Source organism: Pogoniulus pusillus, chromosome 8 (assembly GCF_015220805.1).
Source record: "Pogoniulus pusillus isolate bPogPus1 chromosome 8, bPogPus1.pri, whole genome shotgun sequence".
Lineage (NCBI taxonomy): Eukaryota > Metazoa > Chordata > Aves > Piciformes > Lybiidae > Pogoniulus > Pogoniulus pusillus.
In genome coordinates this window covers 29,307,114-29,330,595 of record NC_087271.1, presented here as the reverse complement: position 1 = coordinate 29,330,595, position 23,482 = coordinate 29,307,114, and the positions used below count along the sequence as shown (strand labels likewise).

Here is a 23,482-nt window from a genome sequence, read left to right as displayed (position 1 = left end):
GAGAGGCTGCGGAGTCTCCTCTAGAGATATCCAAAATCCATCTGAAAGTGCTCCTGTGTGACATACTCTAGGTGATCCTACTCTAAGTGCAGTAGGGGGTTGGATTAGATGGTCTTTTGAGGTCCCTTCCAGGCACTAACATGCTATGATTCTGTAATTTCTGGTTTGGAAATCAGGAGGCACTAGACATAAAAAATGTTTTAAGTATGAATTTACACTTTCCAGCTATCTGATTTTGAGAGAGGGAGTGTCTTCAAGTAAAATTAACTTTTTTAGAAGTGGATGGACAGAAGACAAATGGATTTGAATAAGTTGTAGGTACAATGAACCAGTGGATTTGTCTAGATTTTGCAAAAATTCTGGTAAATTTCCCCCTGAGCAATAGATAAATACCATTTATCAAGTTCTACTATAGAAAGATATATGGGCATTACTTATATACAGAAAGTCCATTTCCATAGACAAAGCTAGACTATGTATGTATCTGCTTTTAAATATCCACTGACTGTGGGGAAGTAATGCCTCCACCTGAGTGGCAAGAGAAACTATCTTTCCTATGTTAATAAAACAGGACATACTAATGTCTTAATTGCAGAATTCAAGAGAGTCCAGGGCAACTGACATCTTCAAGGGGTTGAACAGAACAGAAGAGATATCTTTAATCCGTTCCATTGGTCTGCAAATTTTCTATATCATCTGGAGCACAGCTTGTTCTGCCTTTCTCGCCTTGCTGCTTTTCCTGCTTTCTCTCCTTTTGACCCTGACTGCTTGGCTTGCTCTCTTCTGTTTGGGTTATGGTATGAAAGAGTGGCTGGGGCAAAAGAGAGATAACTTGTTAGCTGGCAGCAGCCCTCTGGGCTCTGTGTCCAAGGGGGATATCCAGGGGCATCTGGGCTGTTGTTGGTTATATGTATGTATATGCTTATTACCTTTTATATTTATTTTACTTTTGTAATCTATTTAATTTTGTTAATCTATTTTTGTGAATAATAACTTCATTTATTTTCCAAATTATATGGAAGTGTTGTTATTTACACCTCCTGGGGTCAATCTTAAATTCTGTGTGGTGCTAAACACCATCCTAGGAATTAGCACTAAAACAACCTTTGATAGTCTCATATATTGGCTCCATCTGCAAGAAGCAAACTGCAGTAGATTTGGTTGAATCAAAATCAAATCAACATCACCCAGCACCTTGATATGAATGAATATGGATTTACACCCAAGTCAAAATACTCAGGCTTTTCTGACCACAGGAGTACATTGTTTGTTTTATAGCCATGAACCTGCTCAACTGAATCACATCCACCTGAGCTTAACAGCTTAAAATTCATTCCACACAGCCTGCAGTGCTGACATGGATATGATAAGACAGAAGAACAGAGACACCACTCTGAAGTAACCTAGCTGAACTGCACATGTTCTGACCCTTTTTGAACTCCCTGGAGCTTTTGTTACCTGGCAAATGCAGTTCTAAAACTGCTCTTGTATCTCCAGATCTTTGCTCTTAGCCATGCAGAAGCCTGTTTCTCTCTGGGACTGGCAGTGAGAGAGGTGCCCTCTGAAGAAGGCCTCGAAATGAGTGTGCACACTGAACTCTTACTGAACTGAATTAATTATTAAAGATGCAGATGGAGCTGTCCAAATGATAAGAACAGATCCTGACATATCATGATCCAAGCTTTCATTAAATCATTTCAGGCATACTAATGGTTTCCCACTGCTCATTACTTACATGCTCTTTTCTCATAGATATAATAACCCTGGTGCCCAAAGGCATGACAGGCTATGGAAATAGTGAAGTTGAAAGTTCCTCAGAAGACATACTAAGGAACTTCGTGCTTCCCATCCTCATTTTGTACAAATTTGTACACAGGTAAAAGTGCAAATGCTCAAGAGAAAATACTGGAAATTAAAGTAGCAAGGAGCATTTCCCCTAAAGACTTTATATGCATCAACAGTACTATTAAACAGAAAATCATAAAAGTGATTGGATTAACATGTTAAAAGTCTTACCAAGGTGAAATTCTCACATGCTACTGACACTAAGCAAGCTACACTACAAATACAGCTTTTCAGTTACACTGCACATGACATATTATTTTTCAGTCATTACACTTTTCACACTTCTTCCTCCAGTCTCTCCTGCTTTCTCAGTTGGGACGATTAGAGGGCAAAGAAATTGCTGGAGAAGAATTACTCCCAGGAACTGTGCTGTGATTGCTACCTGCTGTTTCATATTTTTTGAAGTTGGGAATACTGCTCCCGAAGGCCTTTTGTGTCTCAGCCTAAATGATTTGCTAGAGGATAATAATGTCATGGCCAGTAAATAATAGTGAACTATGTCTGTACATGGTCAATATGATTAAATGTCCTTCACCTCTATTCTCACTCTGACCTGGTTATAAGGAAGTGAAAAAGCCATCGAAAATGCCCAAAGCTTCCCATGTGAAATGTTATTTTAAAGCACGGGAGAGAAATGGAGGTGGCTTAGCAAAATACTTCCAGTAGCAATAAAATAAAAAGCTAGACACAAAAAGAATTATCATCACACAATCATGCTTGGGGTAACTGAACTATTGTGGTACAAAACTTAGAACTACTTCCTAATAATAAACACAATGACTGTAAGTAACACCTCTGTGTGGAGAAATATTCTCTAGCATATTGCAAATATTAGTGTATCTTTAAACTACAATTGTAAAATTAATTAAGAAACAGAGTATCAAGACTTGATCTATATTAAATGTATTTAGAATAAATTGTGTACAATTATGGTCTATACTTAAATATTTACACTGCTGTAATTTTTCTAATTTCAACTCATACACAGAAGTGTTGGCATCTATGATTGTTCCTCTGAAAATATATTGTTCCTTCAACAAATTCTCCACTGCACAACTATCTTTTCTTATGTGACTGCTCAAGGATTGAAAGAGTTTTCTTATATAGTCAGACAATAAACCCAACCTAAATACACAGAAGCTTATTTCAATACTGAACATACTAGGAAAGCATAAAGTACTGACAGAAGACTGGACAAGTACATTTTTAATAGAAAGTTACATAAATGAAGTACCAGTTTATTTTCACATGTAAGGGTAACAGAAACTATAAGCTACAAAAAAGTCTTGAAATAGCACATCTGTCATACTACAACCCTGTTGCACGAAAAATAGTAACAAAATGCAGTTTCTGCATTTGGAAATTCAGAGGAACTGATCCGTTACTATTTCACAACTCTGCTACTGCATGAAAGCAGAATAGGTAACTATTCAGACTTTCAAAAGCACGAAAACAAATTAATTCATCTTTCCAAACTATCAGTAGTTATTTGAAAACCTCACTGTGTACACAAGCTATGTCCCCTGCACCAGCCTTCTAGAGTATTTCTGAACTAGCAGATTCACATTCATTTTCCTTCCAAATTCCTATGTGGTGGAGTGTCGGTATTATTAGTCTGAAATAACAGGGAGATGGTTTCTTTCCCTGGGTTGACAGATGACTGTGTGCTTTTTACCTGAAAGTGCTCAGAGAATGGACGAGTGATTTATGAACACAACATTCAATCTTAAATGGACAATGGAGCACACTGCTGTAGGCATGCAGATGGGTATGCAAGCAGACAATGACTTTACTCAAGTGACTGCAAGAATTTGTATATGCTTTCCACTGGTTACATAATATTCTATAGTAAAACAGATGAACTTTATGTCTGACATACATTACACGTAGCATAAATATACACAGAAGTAGTCATGAAAAATATGCATTTTCAAATACAAGTACAAATACTGTGAGAGTATAACGAAATATAGTATTCATTTAATTACCCAATGCATTAGAACACCCTTTTCAGATAATGGTATTGGATAATTAGCAGTTAAATTCTGGAATGTGTACAGCAGTGATTCAGTTGAAAGCAGTAATAATGATTCCTTAAAAAAAAAACCCTGTGTTTAGTACTTCATTGATTTTTCATATGACTACACATGTCAATGCGACCTTCGGAATTCAAGTCATTAGGAAAAGATGGCTATGTTGAAGTGTCACCACAGCTCTGACAATAAATCATTTGGTCAGCACTGTTTAAAGATTTTTTAACACTTACACAACTACTGGTCACATTACAGATTGTTTACAAGCATTTTCATGAAATGTCTTGTGAATAAGGACGGTATTGATTGATGTTATTCCATCTTTTCAACTTTGCTCCAAGGCAACAGGAAAGGAAATGAATAAAAAAAAAGTAGTTCTTACCAGAATAATAAAGGTAACAGGTCCAATGAAACTCCAGATAAAATAGTTATCTACATGGAGCCAGCAACTGTCATGTTAAAACAGAATGAAAAGTGAACAATTGCATTAGCATCTCAGTCCAATAAATGGAAAGTGCAGAAGTACTTCTAAAGCTAAAATTTTGCCAGTAAATAACAGTAAGTATTGCATAATACAACTTAAGTCCATGGACATTTCTTCCTAACCTTAAACTCTTTTAATGACTCCTGTTCAATAAAATTATTGAACTTGAAAATCCATTTTTGAGAACAGCTAACATCTAAGAAGAAGCAAAAGCAAAATGAGCTCTCTCAGTCAAAACGCCTGAGTCGCAGGTGCTATCACAGCCTAATGAATCTAACATCAGTAAATATTTTCCACGTTTTCCATGTAATCTTTTAAATTAGCTTTTAACTTTGTATCATAAGCAAAGTGCTTTCTCCTGAGGAATACAAGACAGAAAATGTTCAGACGCCATGTTTTACTGAAAAAAAAACAGTATGGTAAAAATTAGATGTCCCTACTGGGAGTCAAACAGTAGAGAAACAATACATATGATACCAGACCAAGAAACAACATAAACCTATTAGGGTCGACTTCACTTAGCAATTCATTTGTCATACTGCCCAGTTCCCTGCTGAATTGCTCTTATTTGTCTTTCATCAGTAGTAAAATTAAGCAGCTCTCTTGTAGTCAACAGTATCTCTCCATTCTGTAACTAATTTCATCAAAGGACAAAGTAAACACCATTGGGAGGTAAATCCATGCCTCCAGCAACTCAAAGCCTCAGAAATTTTTTCTATCTATCTTCAAGCACTTTAAATGTGTATTTCTGTATTTTTGTAAAGAAAAGGCAGTAGCTAATTCTAATCCTGCTCTACTTGCCTGATTATCAAAATGAAATACATGGGTTGAAGTATCGTACTGTCATAATTGAGGATGAGAGTTCGCTAGAGGGGCAGTTAAACAAAGAGTTCTAATAAGGCATTAGCTTAAAACTAGGTGGTTAGTCCTGTCAGATACTGTACGTTGAGATTTTTTAACTTAATACACATTTGAGGGCAAAAAGTTATTTGCTTTTTCAATTTATTTCAGGTCACTCTTTTGTGTTCAAAGAAAGACCATAATTTAGAATTGGTCTCTCCAAGAGTACAAATCCTCTGAAGCTAGAGAATTACAAAAGACTTGATTGTAATTTGTGCACAGCATCACCGTTCTTTTACAAATAAAGCTTTCAGATGGTATTTCAGTCTGTCAGAGACCCCCTGACAGCTAATAGGCTTTAAAAAATTATTCACTTGAAAAACACTCAGGTCACTTGCAATTACTTACGCTTTCTCTGTTCCGTAGCTCTTATAGTCAATAGCTGCTGAGACACCGACTACTGTAGCAGGGAAGAGGTAGCCAGCAACATAATAGTACTTCTTCCTAGAATATTCACTTTCAAATACTTCTACTAACATTAGATAAAGCTGCACTCCTTCTAGACACATCCAGGCAAAGGCTGCCAGGAAGAAAAAGTGTAAGAGACCTGCGAATACTGGACATGCAATCTGCAAAGAAGAAGAAAGATGGAAATATAAACCACAAAATCTTCACATTATTACACCTCCAGTTGAACAGTGTGTAATAAAACAGAATATACAGACATCTTTCACCAGTTCAGGAGCATTTTCCCTACGTGAAAATATACACTGAATATTTGAAAATATTAATGTAGGCTCAGTAGCTATAGAAAGTAAATTATCTGAGCAGTGTGAATGAAGATAAGGAAACCATGACCTCACCTCCCAGTCTTCAATTACAGAGTGGATGTTTTAATTTTATAACCAACTCTTTAATTTTGAAACTGATACGGCTTTAGCACTTACAGTTTAGATAGTAAGAGACATGACAGTTGGTTTTAGATACATGATGTAACACTGCTAACTTAAAATTATGAAGCAGACATTGATCCATTTTCATCTGCTATAATTTGGAAGATTCTGCTGTTATACAAGAAATCACCCTGATTTTTTTCCCATTTGGATGAGTTCTGGATGAAATTATACCACATGATTACATTTCAACCGAATGAATTGATTCAGAATTAATGTTACCAATTCTGCCAAAGGAAAAAAAAACCCGTGAATGTGCAGTGTAAAGAATGTGTAAATACACAGATATGACTTTGTACTAAGAGAGGTACATTTTTTTACTTATAAAAGCAGTCAATTACTGTTGAGACATGAATACATATAGAAAACATGTATATGTTTCTAGTATGTCCACACTTAATTTCATCTCTTTCAAAAGTATAACCACCTGCTTCACTAATAACTGATGTTTCTCAACTGAAAATGAGAAACATTGCAGTAAGTGGGAAATTAAGGCCACAGTGGTATTTTTAATGGATGTAAATATCATTTATGGACATGTCTATCAGATTTTCACACTGAGCTTTTTTTACTTCAGCCTTGCTGTGTCAGAATGCTGAAAGCTTGGCAGTGCTGTCACATTTTAATTCAAATTCATTTCAGACAGTCATTTCAGAGAACAAAATCAGCACGTAACAGAGAAAACTTACCTTGTACTCTGTCTTATCGATGCCTATTAGGAAAATGAACTCAGCAATGAACAGGTTGATACAAAGGTTCTTGTGAATAGTGTTACGATCACTTTGCAGGCCACGGAAAAAACAGAATGTGAAGATGCATATGGCCAGGCAAACAAGAGAGATGACAATTCCCACCCAGGTGATGACAGTGAGGAGCAATTCGTGCACTCCATCTTTGTACTAGAAATAACCAAGAATGGAGAAAATTAACGTGACTCTTTATGACTACAAACAAAACCCCTATTTTCACAGGTAGCATCCAGAAAAGTTTCTTGTGACAAGTGCAAATATAGTCAGTAATTTCCCAGTCTCAGGTCAGCTTCCCAGAAGAGCAAAATTAGATTAAGTGAAAAAAGAGCAGGTCTTTCAGAAAAACATGAGTATTTTAGCCAGGTCAGATTTTTTTCTGTGGCTTGCTGTAAACTTGTCAGACAAGAAAAAAATAGAAAAAAATAACCTTTTGAAAGTGCCACTAGGCTCTGATGAAAAGAAAGAGAAGTGTTTTCCCCAGGACCTCCTATAAGAGTACATGTTCTTTCCTACGGACCTGCAACACCATAGCAGAGAAGGAAGCAACAATCTACACACCAGTTAGGCCAAAGCAAAATCTATTATGTGTGTAATTCCATCTCTAATCTCACATTTAGCTAAACAAAGTTGCTTACTTCAGTTGTGACACTTTTGTCATCTGAGTTATCTTTTGAGCAACCTTTCTGAATGCTTTGTAAGTCCCATATCCTTGTAAATCCTGCATCCTCTGGGCCTTGTGATATCCACTAAGTGCTTTAACCAGATGATAAAATTTCAGAGTATGAAGAGGCATTTAACCAGTATGGAAGCTCCTTGACTTTCTTGCTCTAAGGAGAGTTTCCAGGAAACAGCCCACACAGCTGCACAGCACCTACCACACAGCTGCACAGAAAGGCTCCAGCTGTACTGAGGAAAACTCTATAAAATGGTTGTAAGGTTAGTCACTAACTTCAAAATATGACTTGAAGACAAACTCCTGTCCTTTCTTTTTTTCCTTTCCTGTTATTTTGCTTGTAACTTTATGAGTGAGGAAGTGCTACAGAAAGCAAATTGCTTTGGAAAGAGTCAGTAGAAGCTATAAATACTTATGAAACATCAGCAACTTCGGATCTTGCTAAAAATTTAAAGCTAAATCTTTCAAATTGTTCCCTGTCAATGGCTAGAAACATCATTACCTACCACAATTTCCCGATGAGCCATAAGAATTGCAAAGTTGGTTAGGTGACTGCAAGCACATGTTGTATGAGTTTTATTGGTGTCAACCAGTTTGCAGCCTTGAGTTGACCAGTATCCCATCATAGTCCTCTCTGAGTAGTTCCAGAAGGAACAATTTGCATTGAAATAATTGTCAGGCTGGGAGATAAAAGGATAACATAAAATGAGGATTTTACACACTAAGATGGCTACAACAATTGTTTAATGTGTAAAGGGTAATTTAGATTAAACTTTGCACGTTTCGGACAATAAAGTTTTTCATCAGCAAAACTGTGGACTATGTTATACACGGAAGGCATCTAGTTTAAAAGGGGCTTTATAGTCCGAAACACTCTAAAGTGCACTCTCAATTACTGTAGACAGACTTTTAAACAATTACAACTTCCATCTCACAATTTTATGCACTGATGGTACATTACAGCCATTTTAGCTTTCTGCAAAATTAGCACTGCAAGCATACTCCCAATATATTTTTCTTGTAACTGAGAATGTGAAAATATGACCTTTTTCCCTTGATTCTCACCTTTGGTCAGGCCAAAGGTGGGTGAACAGACATCAAGAGAGAGTTCGTTCCTCAATGTGCATCTATTTTGATGAAAATTGATCAAAATAGATTTATAAAAAAGATGAGAGGAAACTCCAACTGAATTTTCTGTCATGGTAGGAGTTATTTACTTTCCCTGTTTGAGACGTGAAAACAGAAAGGACTAAACTAATGAGCAAAGAAACACAACAAATAAACTACCGTAAAGAAAACACACAAAAATGTGAAGTACATAATATGTTATTCTTCACTGAATAAATGCACTTGAACAATTTGTATAGGCTTCTGGAACTTGGTCCAAAATTAATGCAAGAAGTTAAAGTATCATTAAAACTTGCTTATCAGACCATCTAAGAATCACAACAATTACTTTCTACCCTGCTACTAAGGTAAGAGTTAATTTTCAATTAGAAATAAATTAGACATTTACATTTTTGTGTTGATTACTGAATTAGCTTTCATTAAGAATACACTTAAGTTCTAATAATCACTGAACCAGGCTCATTTAATTTTATGTTCACAGGCTTAACTAAGCTTGTGTCTCTGACCTACTCCAACATTTAAAATTCAAATGGAAAAAAGGTTATTTTGCTGCATTGCTTTTCTCTCTTGCTGATTTTGTGACCTTCCCATTAATTAATTAGCATAACTCACATCAATGTGTTCCAGCGTAAAATGCACAGGATCGGTCAGGTACACCCGGCTGGACTCCTTGTTGATCGAGGCGGCAATGACGTGGGAGTTGACTGCGATAGTGCTATTACGCCCAGCAAAGTCACTGCCTAGCTTTATGGTTGCATTTTCAGTACTGAGAAAACGCCCCAAACTTTTGTAAATGATAAAAACCAGTTTTGCTAACCCTACAAAGGAAAAGAGAAAAAGCATCATCATCATCATGTCACAGCAGTCATCAAATTGTAATTCTGAAGTACTGACAATAAAGCATCAGTAAGCAGAGAGGCATTTTCAGGCTATGGTCTTGAAGAAAAACGTCCATGTAAGCAGCATCTTCGAGAAGGTCACAGAGCAGTTTTGTTGTGTTTTGGTACTTCAGCTTGGGAAGGTAATGTAGGTTTTATAAAAGTTAATGGCGTTTCAGTGCTCTGTCTCCAAGACTCACCGTTCCTGCTGTTCTGTTTCACAGTGCTTGCAGAGAGCTGAATCGAGTTGCCTCCTTTACTGCCCTGAGGAAATTTCAAGTCCTGCACCTGGCCCTCAGTAATGAGCACCGCAACATCCAAAACTAAGCAGATCAGAGGGAAAAAGAAAACAAAAATGGTAAAAAAGGAGAACGCAGAAGAATTCTTTTGGTCAGGCTGCAATAAGCCAGATGACAAAATCCCCCTCAACTCCTTATTTAGCTTTCTCACACTGCTGTCCTCATTTGCCACCAAAAGACAGATCTGTACTGCATGTTTCAAATATGCAGAGTAGCTTCAGCTAAACCTAGTGCACACTACTAAAATGACAGCATTTTAATAGTGATAACATGACATCAAAGCTTAATTTGTGCCCCTAAAACACCCACTTAAAAATATCACACACATGTTGCAGAGTAATGTCAATTTTAAAGCTCTTAACATCTACGCAGTACCCTCCTGCTGAGAAATGTAAGTATTGATTTACATATAAAAAGTTTTTATAGTCATCAGATTAATAACTAAATATACTTCTGCTGTATATTTAGCTAAATCAGTATTTCTATTTTTTTTTCCTAAATCTAGTTCTGTATAAAAGTTTATAGGAAATAATTGTACTGCTTCTGTGAAACAAAACAAATGAAAAACCTAGAAGCTACTTAGTCTTTTTAATTTTGTAATACATGTATAGTGAGAAGCTTTCTTGGGAAAACCTTTGAAGGCTGGATTTCCTTGGATATGTAAAATCATATAGGTCAGAGTGGTCAGTTTATCACAAATATCTGCATTATACTAAACTGGTCCTAACTATAGACCAAAAAAGAAAGTGAACTTAGGGAATGATTTATCTTTTTCTAAGCTATGCATATATATGCATGCTGGGAATTCAGTCTTGCACAGCATCGGTAATGTGTTACTAACCATAACTTGAAGACATCTTACCACAGAAAGTGATGTTCAGATAGCCTACTGAACTCCATGAACCTGCTCCTGTATATACTGAGAGAAATTTTGTGTGATTCTACCCACAACCCTTCAGAAGCAAGCAGTGCAATTACTTTGGTAAGTAACCTTTCCCACACTCTCCTAGGATCTTTCCACTCAAATCAAATCTAGGCAGAACCATCTTCTACAGATATAAATATGCATACACTGAAAAGTTTCAATTCTGCAGTCTATTCCAAGTTTCCATCTCAGTACCTCTGAAATTAGCAGACTTTCAGTTTCCTTGTGCCTCACTGAGACTACATTGATCTCTGTTACAATCATGAAGGCGTTTTAGTTCTATGCATTGCAATGATTTTTGCTTAAACACATCCTGTGTACTGATATTTGCAGAACTCCACTACCAAAGTCCTTCAATTCTCTGTCACCACTTAAATTCCAAATTATGCTCCAACTTATCTCCCCCTATTTTGCAGTCTCTGAAGCATAGCTATTCTGCATTATGGGAGATGTAGTTCACTGAACACACTTTTACCTGAAGGCAGTCATGTTTAATATAAACATTTGGCCTATGTTCTGAGAGGCTAAAATACCTAACTGGCAGAGCAGACTGCAAAAAAAGTAATTTAAATTCATTAGGAAAACTGTATGTAACAGGAAAGCATTTCTGCAGCTCTACAGAAAGCAGTTACCTCAAAAAATCTATAATGCTGCCATTTAAGCACTCTTCATAACCATACTTTCTGCAATCATTTCTCAGTACTAAATCAACTTTGTGACACCAACTACTTTTCATTTAACACTGCATTAATGGCAATAAAGAATTCTAATTCTGAAGAACTAAACAAAACTAAAAGCCTGTCTCCTGCATTTAGGAGCAGTTACCTTTCCACTACATGTCAGAAAGCTCAGCTTTCAGGAAGTGTGTTGCTTTCTGTAATATTTTCTCCTGATTTTGCCTAACAGGATACACGGCACTATAAATTACACTTAAAAATAAATGTACTTACCAATATTTTCTGTGGGCATTGAGACTCTGGTTGGTTCTAAGAGATTATCAGCCAAGACAAAAGCCCCTTCTTCTAACGTGTCAAGTAGCATTGTGGCTGCATGGGCTTGTTCTGAAGAATTCATGTCCTTCCAGGACTCCAGAGCTTCAGGCCTGAGCAGGTTGTCCACTGTATCCACAATTGCCTGCATTCATTAGCAAAGTATCATTAGGTCTGATTGCCCCAGGGCAGCAGGGAAAAATTTCCACTGTTATATGATGACAATTATAATACTTAACTGTCAGAATGATTTACTGTGATCTAATGGTACTACAAAACTATTTTCAGCTTTCTATCCTCTCACTGGATTAGCATAATAGAAAAGTAGTTAGCCACTAGCATTGTGTGGTCTCTAACTGGTAAACATGTAGATTTGACTCATCTTGTGTCAAGGCATAAAGATGGTCTTATTACTGTGCTGAAAAATGTAAAAATAAATGCCTGAAGTTTCACCTGAAGCTTTCATCTTAATGTCAAAATACATAATTCCTATTTAAAAATCTGCAGTTTTAGGCTAAAATGATGAGAATACTCTCCTGGAAACTTAGCCCAACTCATACAGCCATAGCACTGTAAACTACTTGCCTGTGACAAACTACCTCCTTTATTACAGGAGGCATGAAATGAAGCTGACTCATTGGATATAAATTAGCCTGAGCCACTCTCACTCCCGCTCCTGTTCCCTCTCCTGTTCTTGTACCTGTTCACAGATACATTAAAAAGATTACTACCTCCCATTCCTGCACAAAGGTCAGTTAAAAAAGGAAATCAATAGTGCAAACAAGATGTCCACTGACTGTCCCTGTTATCAGTGAAGGCAACTGTTAACACTGAATGAAGCCACTTTGAAAAGTCTTTCTTGTAACAATTCTAGCATCACGCTCTGAGGTTCATTAAGCTACATACAAAGCAACAGTAAATAAGGAAGAAGAAGAATTCAGTGACATGATTACATTATTTTTACAAAATAATCCAATCAATCAGAATAATCAGTTAATCAATTGAAGGCAGGCTTTTACATTAATGCATAATGTGCACTGGGTACGCTGTGCATTGAGTATGCCATGCATTGCTGAAACACCCCGTTTGCTCTGTCCCATTTACCTAGCCATAATGTGTCATTAGGCATATATATCATTTGTCTGATCAATTTAAAAGCACTGGGGATGGAAACAGAACACACAGAACAAACAGAAAGATGTGGGTCTGGAATGCTTTATTGTGTGAATAAACTAATAGGAAAAGTTGGTCAAGGCTATTGTCAGAGAAAGATTAATTAGCCTAATCCATTTTAATATCCTCTTTCTGTCTGCACTGTGAGGCAACACGACCTTCCTGGCAGGTGGAAGATACTTCGAAGTGGCATGAAAGCCTTTTTCCTTTCTCTAATGGGAGACACACTAGTCAAAATGCTCACACTGATACTGCTGCAGCCATTAACTAGAGTGGAACAGAAATTGGTCTGCAGAGGCCAGATTCATTAGTCACCAAGAAATACAGATTGGAGCCTCTAATCTGAGGTACAATGAATCCTATGTCACAAAGTGGGAACCTGCTTCATTTGCATAGTGTAAGTCAGCTTTTGATCTGTAATTTCCAGAGGTTTATTAGGCTTATCTAAGCAGAGAAGCCCATTTGAGACCTACAGAAAATGACACCCTTTGGAAATGAAAGTTGTGGTACAGTTTCTCGTGTATCTCCACGTAGCACTGACAGTACGCACTCATTAGTGTTTCAGGTATTTATTACAGGATAATCAAACTTGGCATTTTTCCTGTGGAAAGTGATGACTGCCCACTAATACTTATGAGGCGTTCTCCCCTCTCAGACAGAAGTGAGTAGGTGGTGGGAAGACCACACGACTCCTGTGATGCAGCTGTTGGAGTAACAGTGTTCATGTTTACTATTGAGAAAATTTTGTCTACACAAAGCAAATCCTTTGGATTTCCATTTACTACTAAAAATATTTTTAAAAGAAAAAAAAACCTAATGCAATTATTACTGAGAAGCAAATTTCTCTACAGATCTCTGTCTTCTTTTGTCAAAATTTTGTACAAGTGGAGATCTCCCATCCACTTCCTGGGCTGCAGGATAAAAGACAGAAGTGCCCCAGTCCAAAGAAATGTCTGTTCAGTAAGAGTGAATTGTTTTATTACACTGCAAAGTATTTGCAAGTTTTTCTCAAAAATCATTCCTACTTTTTATCAAAGAGGGCACAAGTAAAAATCAGTATTTTATAAGGAATTTTGAAAAAAATCTGCAAGAATTTTTTCCAGAGCCAGACTTTATCTGTTCCAGGACTTTTTTTTCCTTCTACACAGGTCAAGGTGGCATTACTGGTATTGTATTGCAAAGCAGGAGCTGGCCACTACACACAACAATTCTACGGGGGGGGGTGAAAGAAACTGAAAATCAGCTAGCAATGTGTTGCATGCCTTCCATATCGCTGATTAATGGGACATGTGGCACACATTTTACTCGTGAAGTCAGAGGAATGTTTGTCTTTACATTTTATCCTAAAGTCAGTAAATCTGGTCTTTGTAAAAACTCTTACAACTATAATAAAGAGTGATTTAACTAGGTATAAGAATACACAAAGAACAAAGCAGGTTATAATGTACATTTTTCATGCAAGCAAATTAACTCTAAACAGTCTTTGATATAAAATACTACCAAGCTGAAGTAATTTCTGTTCAGTTGCCAGCTTTTTTCCTTTACGCAAGTTGTATTACAAGAGAGATGCTACTTCCAATTCAGATAATAACCATTTCTGCTCTTTTTATTTTGTGTAAGTTGAGGTAAAAGAGGTATAAAGTTTAATATTTAATTTTTTTTCTGAGTGTTACACCTGTCCAAAGCCAACATTTGTACATTTGATATGGGCCTCAATTCATATTTATCAAAGACTGAAATACATAGGATCATGCAGCAAGATGACAAAGCGTGGCAGATTGCTGAAGCAGGGAGAAAGCAGGGTAACAGCACAGGAGAGATACCTTAAGGTAAGCCCTGCATGTCTTCTCTCGTTTTTGGAGCTTTTTAGTAAGAAAGAAGAAAATCAGACATTAGACACATTCTGGAAAGCCTCAGAAATATAGAAAAAAATCACCTGGTGTTCCATATCCCAAACTTGAACCACAGCCTGGACATTGACCTAGTTTGTGTCCAGCAACTATGATAAAAAAAATCACAAAGGAAACATCTTTTCCCCAATCTCTATACAGGTGCTCAGATAATCTTTGCCCAAATGGTTGGATTCTCTTGAAAAGGTCAAAGGAGAAAACCTCTGTGTGGGCACTGGATTTGCCTCTGGGAAACATCTTTTAAGGGCAGCTAGAGACTGTAAATAAAATCACTGCTGAAACAAGAGGGACTGTATGGAGCTCTACGAATTTCTCTCTAAAGAAGGGCGAAAAAATAATTCATTTGTAGCTTGTAGACTAAGCTGATGCAAGGAAGAGGCTGAGAAACACAGCATTTTCTCTGAAAAAAAAAGAGTGACAATTGTGGTTTGTGTTTGAGCCACAAAGACACAACATTTTCTCTGAAATGTTTCCCTGAGCATCATTCCAGAGAAAACACTTAATCATATTTCAGATTATGTGCATTATGGCATTTTTATAATGATCAATTTTAAGTGATGTTGGAGTATTAAAAAAGTAAGAGTGCTACTATTCTGTAGGAACTCAGATTAAAATAAAACCTTGCACCTATGCAGAATCCCACTGATTTTATTGTATGTTCAGGGTTAAAAGGATCAGTGGATACACACAATGATTTGTTATAGAATTTCTGAGAGCTAATGCCCATTTCCCTTACACTAGCTTTAATGCATTCCAGATTTTAGTAAGGGACACAGTTATACAGTTTAGGACTATTCAGTTATTGTGAATTATACCTTATTCCCTAAAGAAGCTAACTGCAATTTTCTGCTGCGTAATTACTGCTGTTTTCTCTTACATGTTTATTCTAGAACTGTAAGCACACAGGAATAAAGTACAGATTAATATTTCTGAAAAACAAATCAAAACCAAGGGCAATTGTTATCTCAGTAGAAGGAAATGATGAGAAGTGTGTACCTTGTTGTAACTCCTTCCAGCAGAGTCTTTTTCACTGGGGCGCAGTTCCTGCAGCTGAGCATCCAAAATGTCCACAAGCTGCTCCATCAGCCTCACTGATGAACTAACATCACCAGCAAAGACTGGTCCTTTGGTGTGTTTAGCCAGTTCATTGGCCAGACTAGCAGCATTTTCTCCGCTTCTGATCTGAAATGACAATTTATATTATCTCAGCAGGGTCTCTTGTTCTGCTTGCGGCTCCTAATTCCAATTCCTCGTGTACCTTTGTTGTGGTGAAATAACCATTTGCACATACATTGAGATCTGCAACTAATTGAGACCAATAACGTTCTCTTTATCTCAGAAGATTAAAGGTTCTTAGATCCCTGACACACAAAAGCAGTTCTTAACAGCCATCAAACCCAGAAATCAGACTGGGACTTTTGGGCTAGATCTTCTATTCATCCTCACTTTCATTTTACTGCCATTATAAGACAGTAAGAAATCTATTTGTTCATACTAGTGCTTGAGGCATTTGAAAGTCAAGTAGTCTGGTACTGACAACAAATTATCCAGTTTTCATAAACTTAGCAAATCTCAGTAGGGAAGGAAAACACAGAAAGTGGCTCTGTGCTCTAATCATACAGTTATTAACACACTCAGACAAAAGTCTTTTTATTACAGTATAATTTTTCCTGAACCAAAAAAACCTTAAACCTTTCTCCATACCACAGTTTTTTGCTGTCTGGTTTATAGCATTTGATTTATTTGAAAATACAGCTTTTGAACAACCAGCAAAGCTACTTTGCTTTAAATAGTGATAAAAACACATAATCACAGACTCAATACAAGAACTTCAGAGTAGAGCACAGAACACACGTGAGCCTAAATGGTCGATTCTATTCACACTAAGTGCACAGAATTCCTTCTACTTTAGTGAACACTGAGCAATAAACTGAGTTACAGTGCTCAAAGTCAAAATCCTTAATCGCCAGAGTACATCAGATTAAGAGGCTTCAACCAACCTTCTGAGCCAGCTGATTTACCCAGTGTGAGGTGCAATTGCTAAGATCAGGGCCTTTGGGGTTCCACGTTCCCGTTAAGACCAAGCAGAGATATGAGGCAGTTCCTGCAACAGATGTATGACACTACAGTGAAATGTAAAACAATTTTTGATGCATTCAAGAAAATGGCTACACTGTGCTCCTAGCAGTGTTAAATTCTGAATGCTGATAACAGCAGTAGTTGACAGTAACTGACAGAAAAGAAATAATCTAGACTACAAACAGCAATAAAAAAGTCAGTGGAAAGTACCAGACGTTTTCTGCACACAAACAAAAAGCCCTTGATTTTCCCTGGAGCTCATCCAGCGGGGGACTCTTAATGAGAAAGGCAGCTGTAAGCATATTTCACAATAGCCCTAAAATTTGACCTGGATTCTCAACAGTGTGTGCACAAGCTAATTCCGCAGCTATGCTCAGATGCCATTTGCAGATTAAAACTTGACCATTGCCTGTAGACACACATTCTCCCAGTAATGAACAATTGCGTGACAAAACAAAAACCCACAACGAGAGAGTGACACATTGCTTTTGAAATGTCTGCTAGAAATCAAGATAAAGTTTTAAAGGCACTACCTCGTGTTCCTTTTGGGCAAGGGCGTTCAACCATCATTCCTCTTTGTGTTTGAGGCCAGCTGATATCCCTGGCCTCAGTTGGTTCACAGAATCTCTCTGGCAAAGGGAAAAAACTTGTCACGGGAGGAATTTTGGTTGTGGAAATGGGTGGTGGTGGCTTGGGTCCTCTGCTTCCTTCCTTTGTTCCTCCCGTTAATGTTGTGCTTATGGGACCTTTCTGTGATGTAGTGCTAGTGGTTGACACAGTGGTTTTGTACAGCTCTGCTGAAGAAGTTATTGTCACTGCTGTGGTAGGCACTGCACAGAAAATAAAGAGTAATAACAAAGTAAATTAGCATTATTAAAGAAAAAGTGCTTTAAATGTTATTCATGTAGTTTTCAAGGATTATTTGGTGTCTGCTTTCTTTTATCTTAATAGTGCTCTTATTGCTATTCTGGGTGTCTGAGATATAACTTTGACTGATTTTTTTTTTTTAACTCCCAGCTCATACCAGTATGATGTTTCATATTCTCCAAATAACCTCTTTCATAATAAAATCTGTTACATTTCCAAAGACTGAAAGGCAGCACTAACCAATGCGTTATCAGTACGTAACAATCGCGCTCAAAGCAGCTGAAGATTACTTAATCCTTTTTGCAGAAGGAGTAACTCTCAACAGACAGAATCATTTGAATCAGTGTGCAGTAAACAATAAAGTCCAGCTTTAATGACAAAGGCAGTGGGCTGTAACTAACAAAACAATTTTAAAGAACAACAGATCCCAACCCTTCAAGTTATCCAGTACACATTATGAAAACATCTTCTGACTTGGCAGTCATTCTGCTTGAAAGAGCTGCAGCACCCCCAGTTAGCTTCATGCAGAAGCAATGCTCAGCATGCACGTGGTACTCCCATGTTTGGACATTCCAGGCCTTACCATATATATTTTTTTTATAAAGCAGGAATGAAGATGCAACTTCTTCAGGCCAGTGGAAAGTACTTATTTTAAGGAAGCACTGACACTGGCTTAGGCCACGTCACTTTTGCCTGGGCCTTGCAGCTGGTGCTCACTCCACTAACCCACGCCACTAGAGCAGCTGAGGTACAGCCCAAGCTGCGCTGGGGTTTTGAAGCTTTGGAGAGATGCTACTAGTTAATGCTAGTGGAGATAATAATCTGTTCATCACAGGTAATTGCTGTTCATTCCTTTCAAACATACACCGAGCAACAGCTGAAGCAACGCAAGTAAGCAACATAACTGAAACAGCTATTTCCAACTCTTCATTAGTGTTTACAGTGCTTGACAGGCAAAAAAAAGCCATAGATCTTGGTGCTGAGAATAAATAAGCTCCTATCAAGTACTTCATAAAACCTAACTGGTACAGAAATAAATGAAGCCAATTTTAAGATTAACTTTGGTGGATTAAGCAGCTTTTTTGCTTCTTTGTTTTTCTTCTTCTTCAAGGTCCTTGAACTCTGATTTACTGGACAATGCATCTTCTCTAAATTAAATCATAAAGAAAAAACAAAAGAAGAGTTGTCTTGCTTTCTTTCAGTAGATGTCTTTTAAAGTTAGTCTTTTGAGTAACAATAACTTTCAGTACTTTAGCAGATAATTATTTCAAAATCCTTTTTCAATTATACTGCTATTATATTAGGAGTCTCAAATGCAAAATTATCTTTTTTTTCTCATATGAATTTAGAGTGGAGGTTTTGAACATCATAATCTGGTTTTAAAGACTAAATGTAAAGATGTGCTTTTCATCTCTCTGTTGCTCACAAATGACAAACTTCTTCAGAGGTTGTCTTCCCTTCAGTCTTGAATACAGTCTGTGTTAATTGTGCTGAACCCGCGGTGTAGGCAGCTACTATGAAACCTCTTGAAATCCTTGGATCTGCTCTGCAAGTGCTCACCCAACATCTTGTGAAACTACAGTAATTTTCTTTTGATTACAATGCATTCAGCCTTCTAGTGCTTTCCCAATTAACATTTGTCAAAAGCATTTGCAATCACTTGCAGAAGTGTCAGGCAACGCCTGCTGAATCAGGTCCTGGGAACAGAGAACTGGTGAGTATGAAGAATGATGCAGGGGACAATTAATTATTACTATCCACCCCCTAACACATTGTGCTAATTAGTACATATTTAATCACTGAAATGTTTATTAGCATTATTGCAATTACTACTCAAAACCTACAATGTCTAGGGTAGTTTTGTCTCAGGAGCAAAATATCACTGTGAGAATTCATAAAACTCTCTGAGGTTTAGTAGTGAGTTAACAATCTTCAAAACATATTTTGTGCTGCCCTCTGAGCTGAAAATCTCCTGTTGTCATTATGCAGTTCTAGGTATGATTTTAACATCTACAATAATATACAAACGTTAAAATCAATTTCAAAGCTTATCACCTATGATGCAACAAAACAGCTCAGTAATAGTACACACCTTAGAAATGATAGAATCATAGAATCAACCAGGTTGGAAGAGACCTCTGAGCTCATCCAGTCCAACTTATCCCCCAGTCCTATCCAGTCAACTAGACCATGGCACTAAGTGCCTCATCCAGGAGGTCTCTTCCAGCCTGGTTGATTCTATGATTCTATAACTTAAAGGTAACAGAAATAAGCAATATATAAACATATAAGTAATAGCTCTACATGCATATGCATCATCGCTAACTTTATCATCACCACCAGGGATGTAACCTTACATTTAAATTTAAGAGAAAGACTTCTCCTCTCTCACAAAACCAGAAAACCCCCAAAGAGATAAATTCTAAAAGATTTTCTATTATTTTTGTATTTTTTTAAGGAGAAGTCAGTGTATTTAAGAATGTACCAGGAAACTCGAGCCAGTGCTCCATTGTCAGGGAAAGAAGAAAGCTGAGAAAATAAGAAACCAAACAAGTAACTTTAAGGCAGGGGTCCGGTTCACCGTCCCTCAGACACTGTCAGGGGCCGGACTATAATTTGGTTCCAGCCCAGTGGTGTCGGGGGCAGGACTATAGTTTGGTTCCAGCCCAGTCCCGGCGGGTGCTTGGGTGCTACGGGGGCCGCCGAGCGGATGAAGTGGCAGGAGCGGCTGCTTGGTTCCCCGGCGGGGGGGGGGTCGGGTCTGTAAATACCGGTGGGCCGCACTGAGGACCCTGGGGAGCCGTATCCAGCCCGCGGGACGTAGTTTGAGGACCCCTGCTTTAAGGAATCCATCTGGCTTTAAGAAGGCAGATCATTTTGGTTGTAATGACCTGTTGGGGAACTTAATGTGAAAAGCCATTCTCCCGAGCTGCAAGAAGATACATGATAGCTGCTACCACTACCTGATGGGTCTTGTTCTGAAAGCTGAGGTGATGGCATCTGCCAGCACCTGTGCACTGTCTTTCAAAATGCTTTACTGGCATCAGATGATTACAGTGATGACCAGTGTGCTGCAAAAAAGACAACCTCCACATCGAGGTTATTAGCCTATTGCTCCAAGCAGCAAGTGTGAGCCTCTACAAGGCTGAAGGATGCGACAGGCTTTTTGACTAGGCTTGACATGCCAAGGAAAAAACCTTAATAACTCTTCTGCCTTTTATCTTATTTTTATAAATTATGGGCGTGTCTCATTAGCCTAAGAAAGTTGTAAAATTTAAAATAAAAATAAACATAAGAAGAGAAGGGGAAGGGGAAGGGGAAGGGGAAGGGGAAGAGGAAGGGGAAGGGGAAGGGGAAGGGGAAGGGGAAGGGGAAGGGGAAGGGGAAGGGGAAGGGGAAGGGGAAGGGGAAGGGGAAGGGGAAGGGGAAGGGGAAGGGGAAGGGGAAGGGGAAGGGGAAGGGGAAGGGGAAGGGGAAGGGGAAGGGGAAGGGGAAGGGGAAGGGGAAGGGGAAGGGGAAGGGGAAGGGGAAGGGGAAGGGGAAGGGGAAGGGGAAGGGGAAGGGAAGGGAAGGGAAGAGAAGAGAAGAGAAGAGAAGAGAAGAGAAGAGAAGAGAAGAGAAGAGAAGAGAAGAGAAGAGAAGAGAAGAGAAGAGAAGAGAAGAGAAGAGAAGAGAAGAGAAGAGAAGAGAAAAGAGAAAAGAAAAGAAAAGAGAAAAGAAAAGAAAAGAAAAGAAAAGAAAAGAAAAGAAAAGAAAAGAAAAGAAAAGAAAAGAAAAGAAAAGAAAAGAAAAGAAAAGAAAAGAAAAGAAAAGAAAAGAAAAGAAAAGAAAAGAAAAGAAAAGAAAAGAAAAGAAAAGAAAAGAAAAGAAAAGAAAAGAAAAGAAAAGAAAAGAAAAGAAAAGAAAAGAAAAGAAAAGAAAAGAAAAGAAAAGAAAAGAAAAAGCAATAGGAAGCAAAGCCAAAGACTCAGGCTGAGTTTGATTAATTTACAGAATCACAGAATTGTCAGGCTTGGAAGGGACTCCAAGGATCATCTAGTTCCAAGCCCCCTGCCACAGCAGGAACACCCTCTACTAGATCAGGTCTTTACATATGCAGCTCCTAACAGCTGATTCCAAAAGTTACTCATACTATCGGTTTCTAAAAATGGAGACATCACTGGAGTAAAACTTAACACCTGTTTAACGGTGTGAGGTCTACAAAAAAATGTAACCCAATTGCCTAGGCCAGCAGGGGAATAGGAACTGTTTCTCCAACTGACAGTGAGAAGTAGATTTAGAGAATGTACACAGCAAGCTACTGCTTTTTGCCACAGGTTTCTGTTCTAAGCAGGTATAAAATCTGTATTAAAAAGCAAACTGAGCCAAAACAATAAAAAACCCACCCAGAACACAACTCTGACCTTAGATTTAAAATCGTGTTGAAATGCTCAGATGATATACCACTTTTGAAAATACAGATGGTTCCAGTTTCATCTCTGGCATCTAGGTCATTTTAGAAATCAGATGCATAGACTTCTCAGTTAAAGGTATGCTCTTTCAGATCAGGTATTTCAATGTGAACACAATGAGAATGTGAATTTAGACAGGTGGAAATCTATATGCCCACCTTCATTTTCATAGTGTCATATGCTGAACTGCTCTGTAGGGCAACAGAGATCAGAAACCTGTACAAACCTTTATTTCTCTCCCTTCTGCTTATTACTGCTGTATGCCTGTTTTCATGCTTCAGTGAAGAGCAGGGAAGTTGCTAAGCCTCAGCTAATTACCTATAGGTTCCACCTATTATGCTAGCCAGTACTCTGCTGACCCTGCCAAATCCCATTTAGCTGAAAGCAAAATGTTTACACAGCCATTTATAAATTTATATCCTGAAAATAATCACAAATATGCCACAAAACTACCAAAATACCTACGATTCAAAAACGTACTATTTGATCCCCATGATGTTGTCTTTACTCGTACAACCACTCTTTAATCAATCTGTATTGTATCAGACTCAATATAATAGTAAAGATCTAATTTACTTAGTAATTTGCTGCATGACTTCATTGTAGGCCCTGGGTTGTTACCAAGATTTAGTTGTATTAGTTTCTTATTATTTCAAGCCCTTGGTGATAGTACTCTGAGAGTTTCTGTTCTGTCCACTCTCTCAACATCTGTACTTTTAGTATATACTTCACTGTATAGTCAGTGATCATGTAAAATTTAATGATGAGTATCACAGTACAAAAGGGAAAACAACTTCAGTTTGAACGGTTTGTGCAGTTAGTGCAAACTGGAATGAGTGTAGATTAAATCTTTCCCTAACACATCGGCTCAGAAGAAGAGGATTCATCTTCACTTTGTTACCAAGGAAACTTTACAATGTAATGCTTATAATAATTTTTTAGGGGAAAAATTCCCTAGAATCTTCCTGATCTTTTAACTAAAAATTTCTCTAAAATTCTTGCTTCAGTGAGGATTCATTTGACCCCTTGGTTGCCTTCTTTAGACAGAATGTAATGGGACACATCCATTCAAGTTACCAAGGACAGAAAAACTCTGGCTTGTTTTGGATTTTTCATAGGGGCTTTTTGCAGAGCTTGATACATTTTATTTTATTTCTAAATTAAGGCTTTGATTTTTAAATGTGATTTTTACACCTAATGTCATTT

General features: G+C 37.7%; 1 protein-coding gene across 27 annotated transcripts in view; it reads right to left on the bottom strand.

Moving 5' to 3' along the window:
* ADGRL2 (adhesion G protein-coupled receptor L2) overlaps positions 1-23,482 on the bottom strand; it is a 166,776-nt gene that overhangs the window by 24,290 nt on the left and 119,004 nt on the right. For 20 of the 27 annotated variants that reach the window (XM_064147865.1, XM_064147869.1, XM_064147882.1 and 17 more), the window contains 11 exons: positions 17,492-17,788; positions 16,880-16,983; positions 15,876-16,061; positions 14,793-14,831; positions 11,758-11,941; positions 9,784-9,906; positions 9,318-9,523; positions 8,084-8,257; positions 6,845-7,054; positions 5,611-5,831; positions 4,261-4,327 (listed from right to left, as the gene is read on the bottom strand). In XM_064147865.1, coding sequence (XP_064003935.1) covers positions 4,261-4,327; positions 5,611-5,831; positions 6,845-7,054; positions 8,084-8,257; positions 9,318-9,523; positions 9,784-9,906; positions 11,758-11,941; positions 14,793-14,831; positions 15,876-16,061; positions 16,880-16,983; positions 17,492-17,788 — 1,811 coding nt within the window. The remainder of the gene's footprint in view (positions 1-4,260; positions 4,328-5,610; positions 5,832-6,844; positions 7,055-8,083; positions 8,258-9,317; positions 9,524-9,783; positions 9,907-11,757; positions 11,942-14,792; positions 14,832-15,875; positions 16,062-16,879; positions 16,984-17,491; positions 17,789-23,482) is intronic. The other 7 variants (XM_064147872.1, XM_064147875.1, XM_064147885.1 and 4 more) reach the window with 1 other exon arrangement.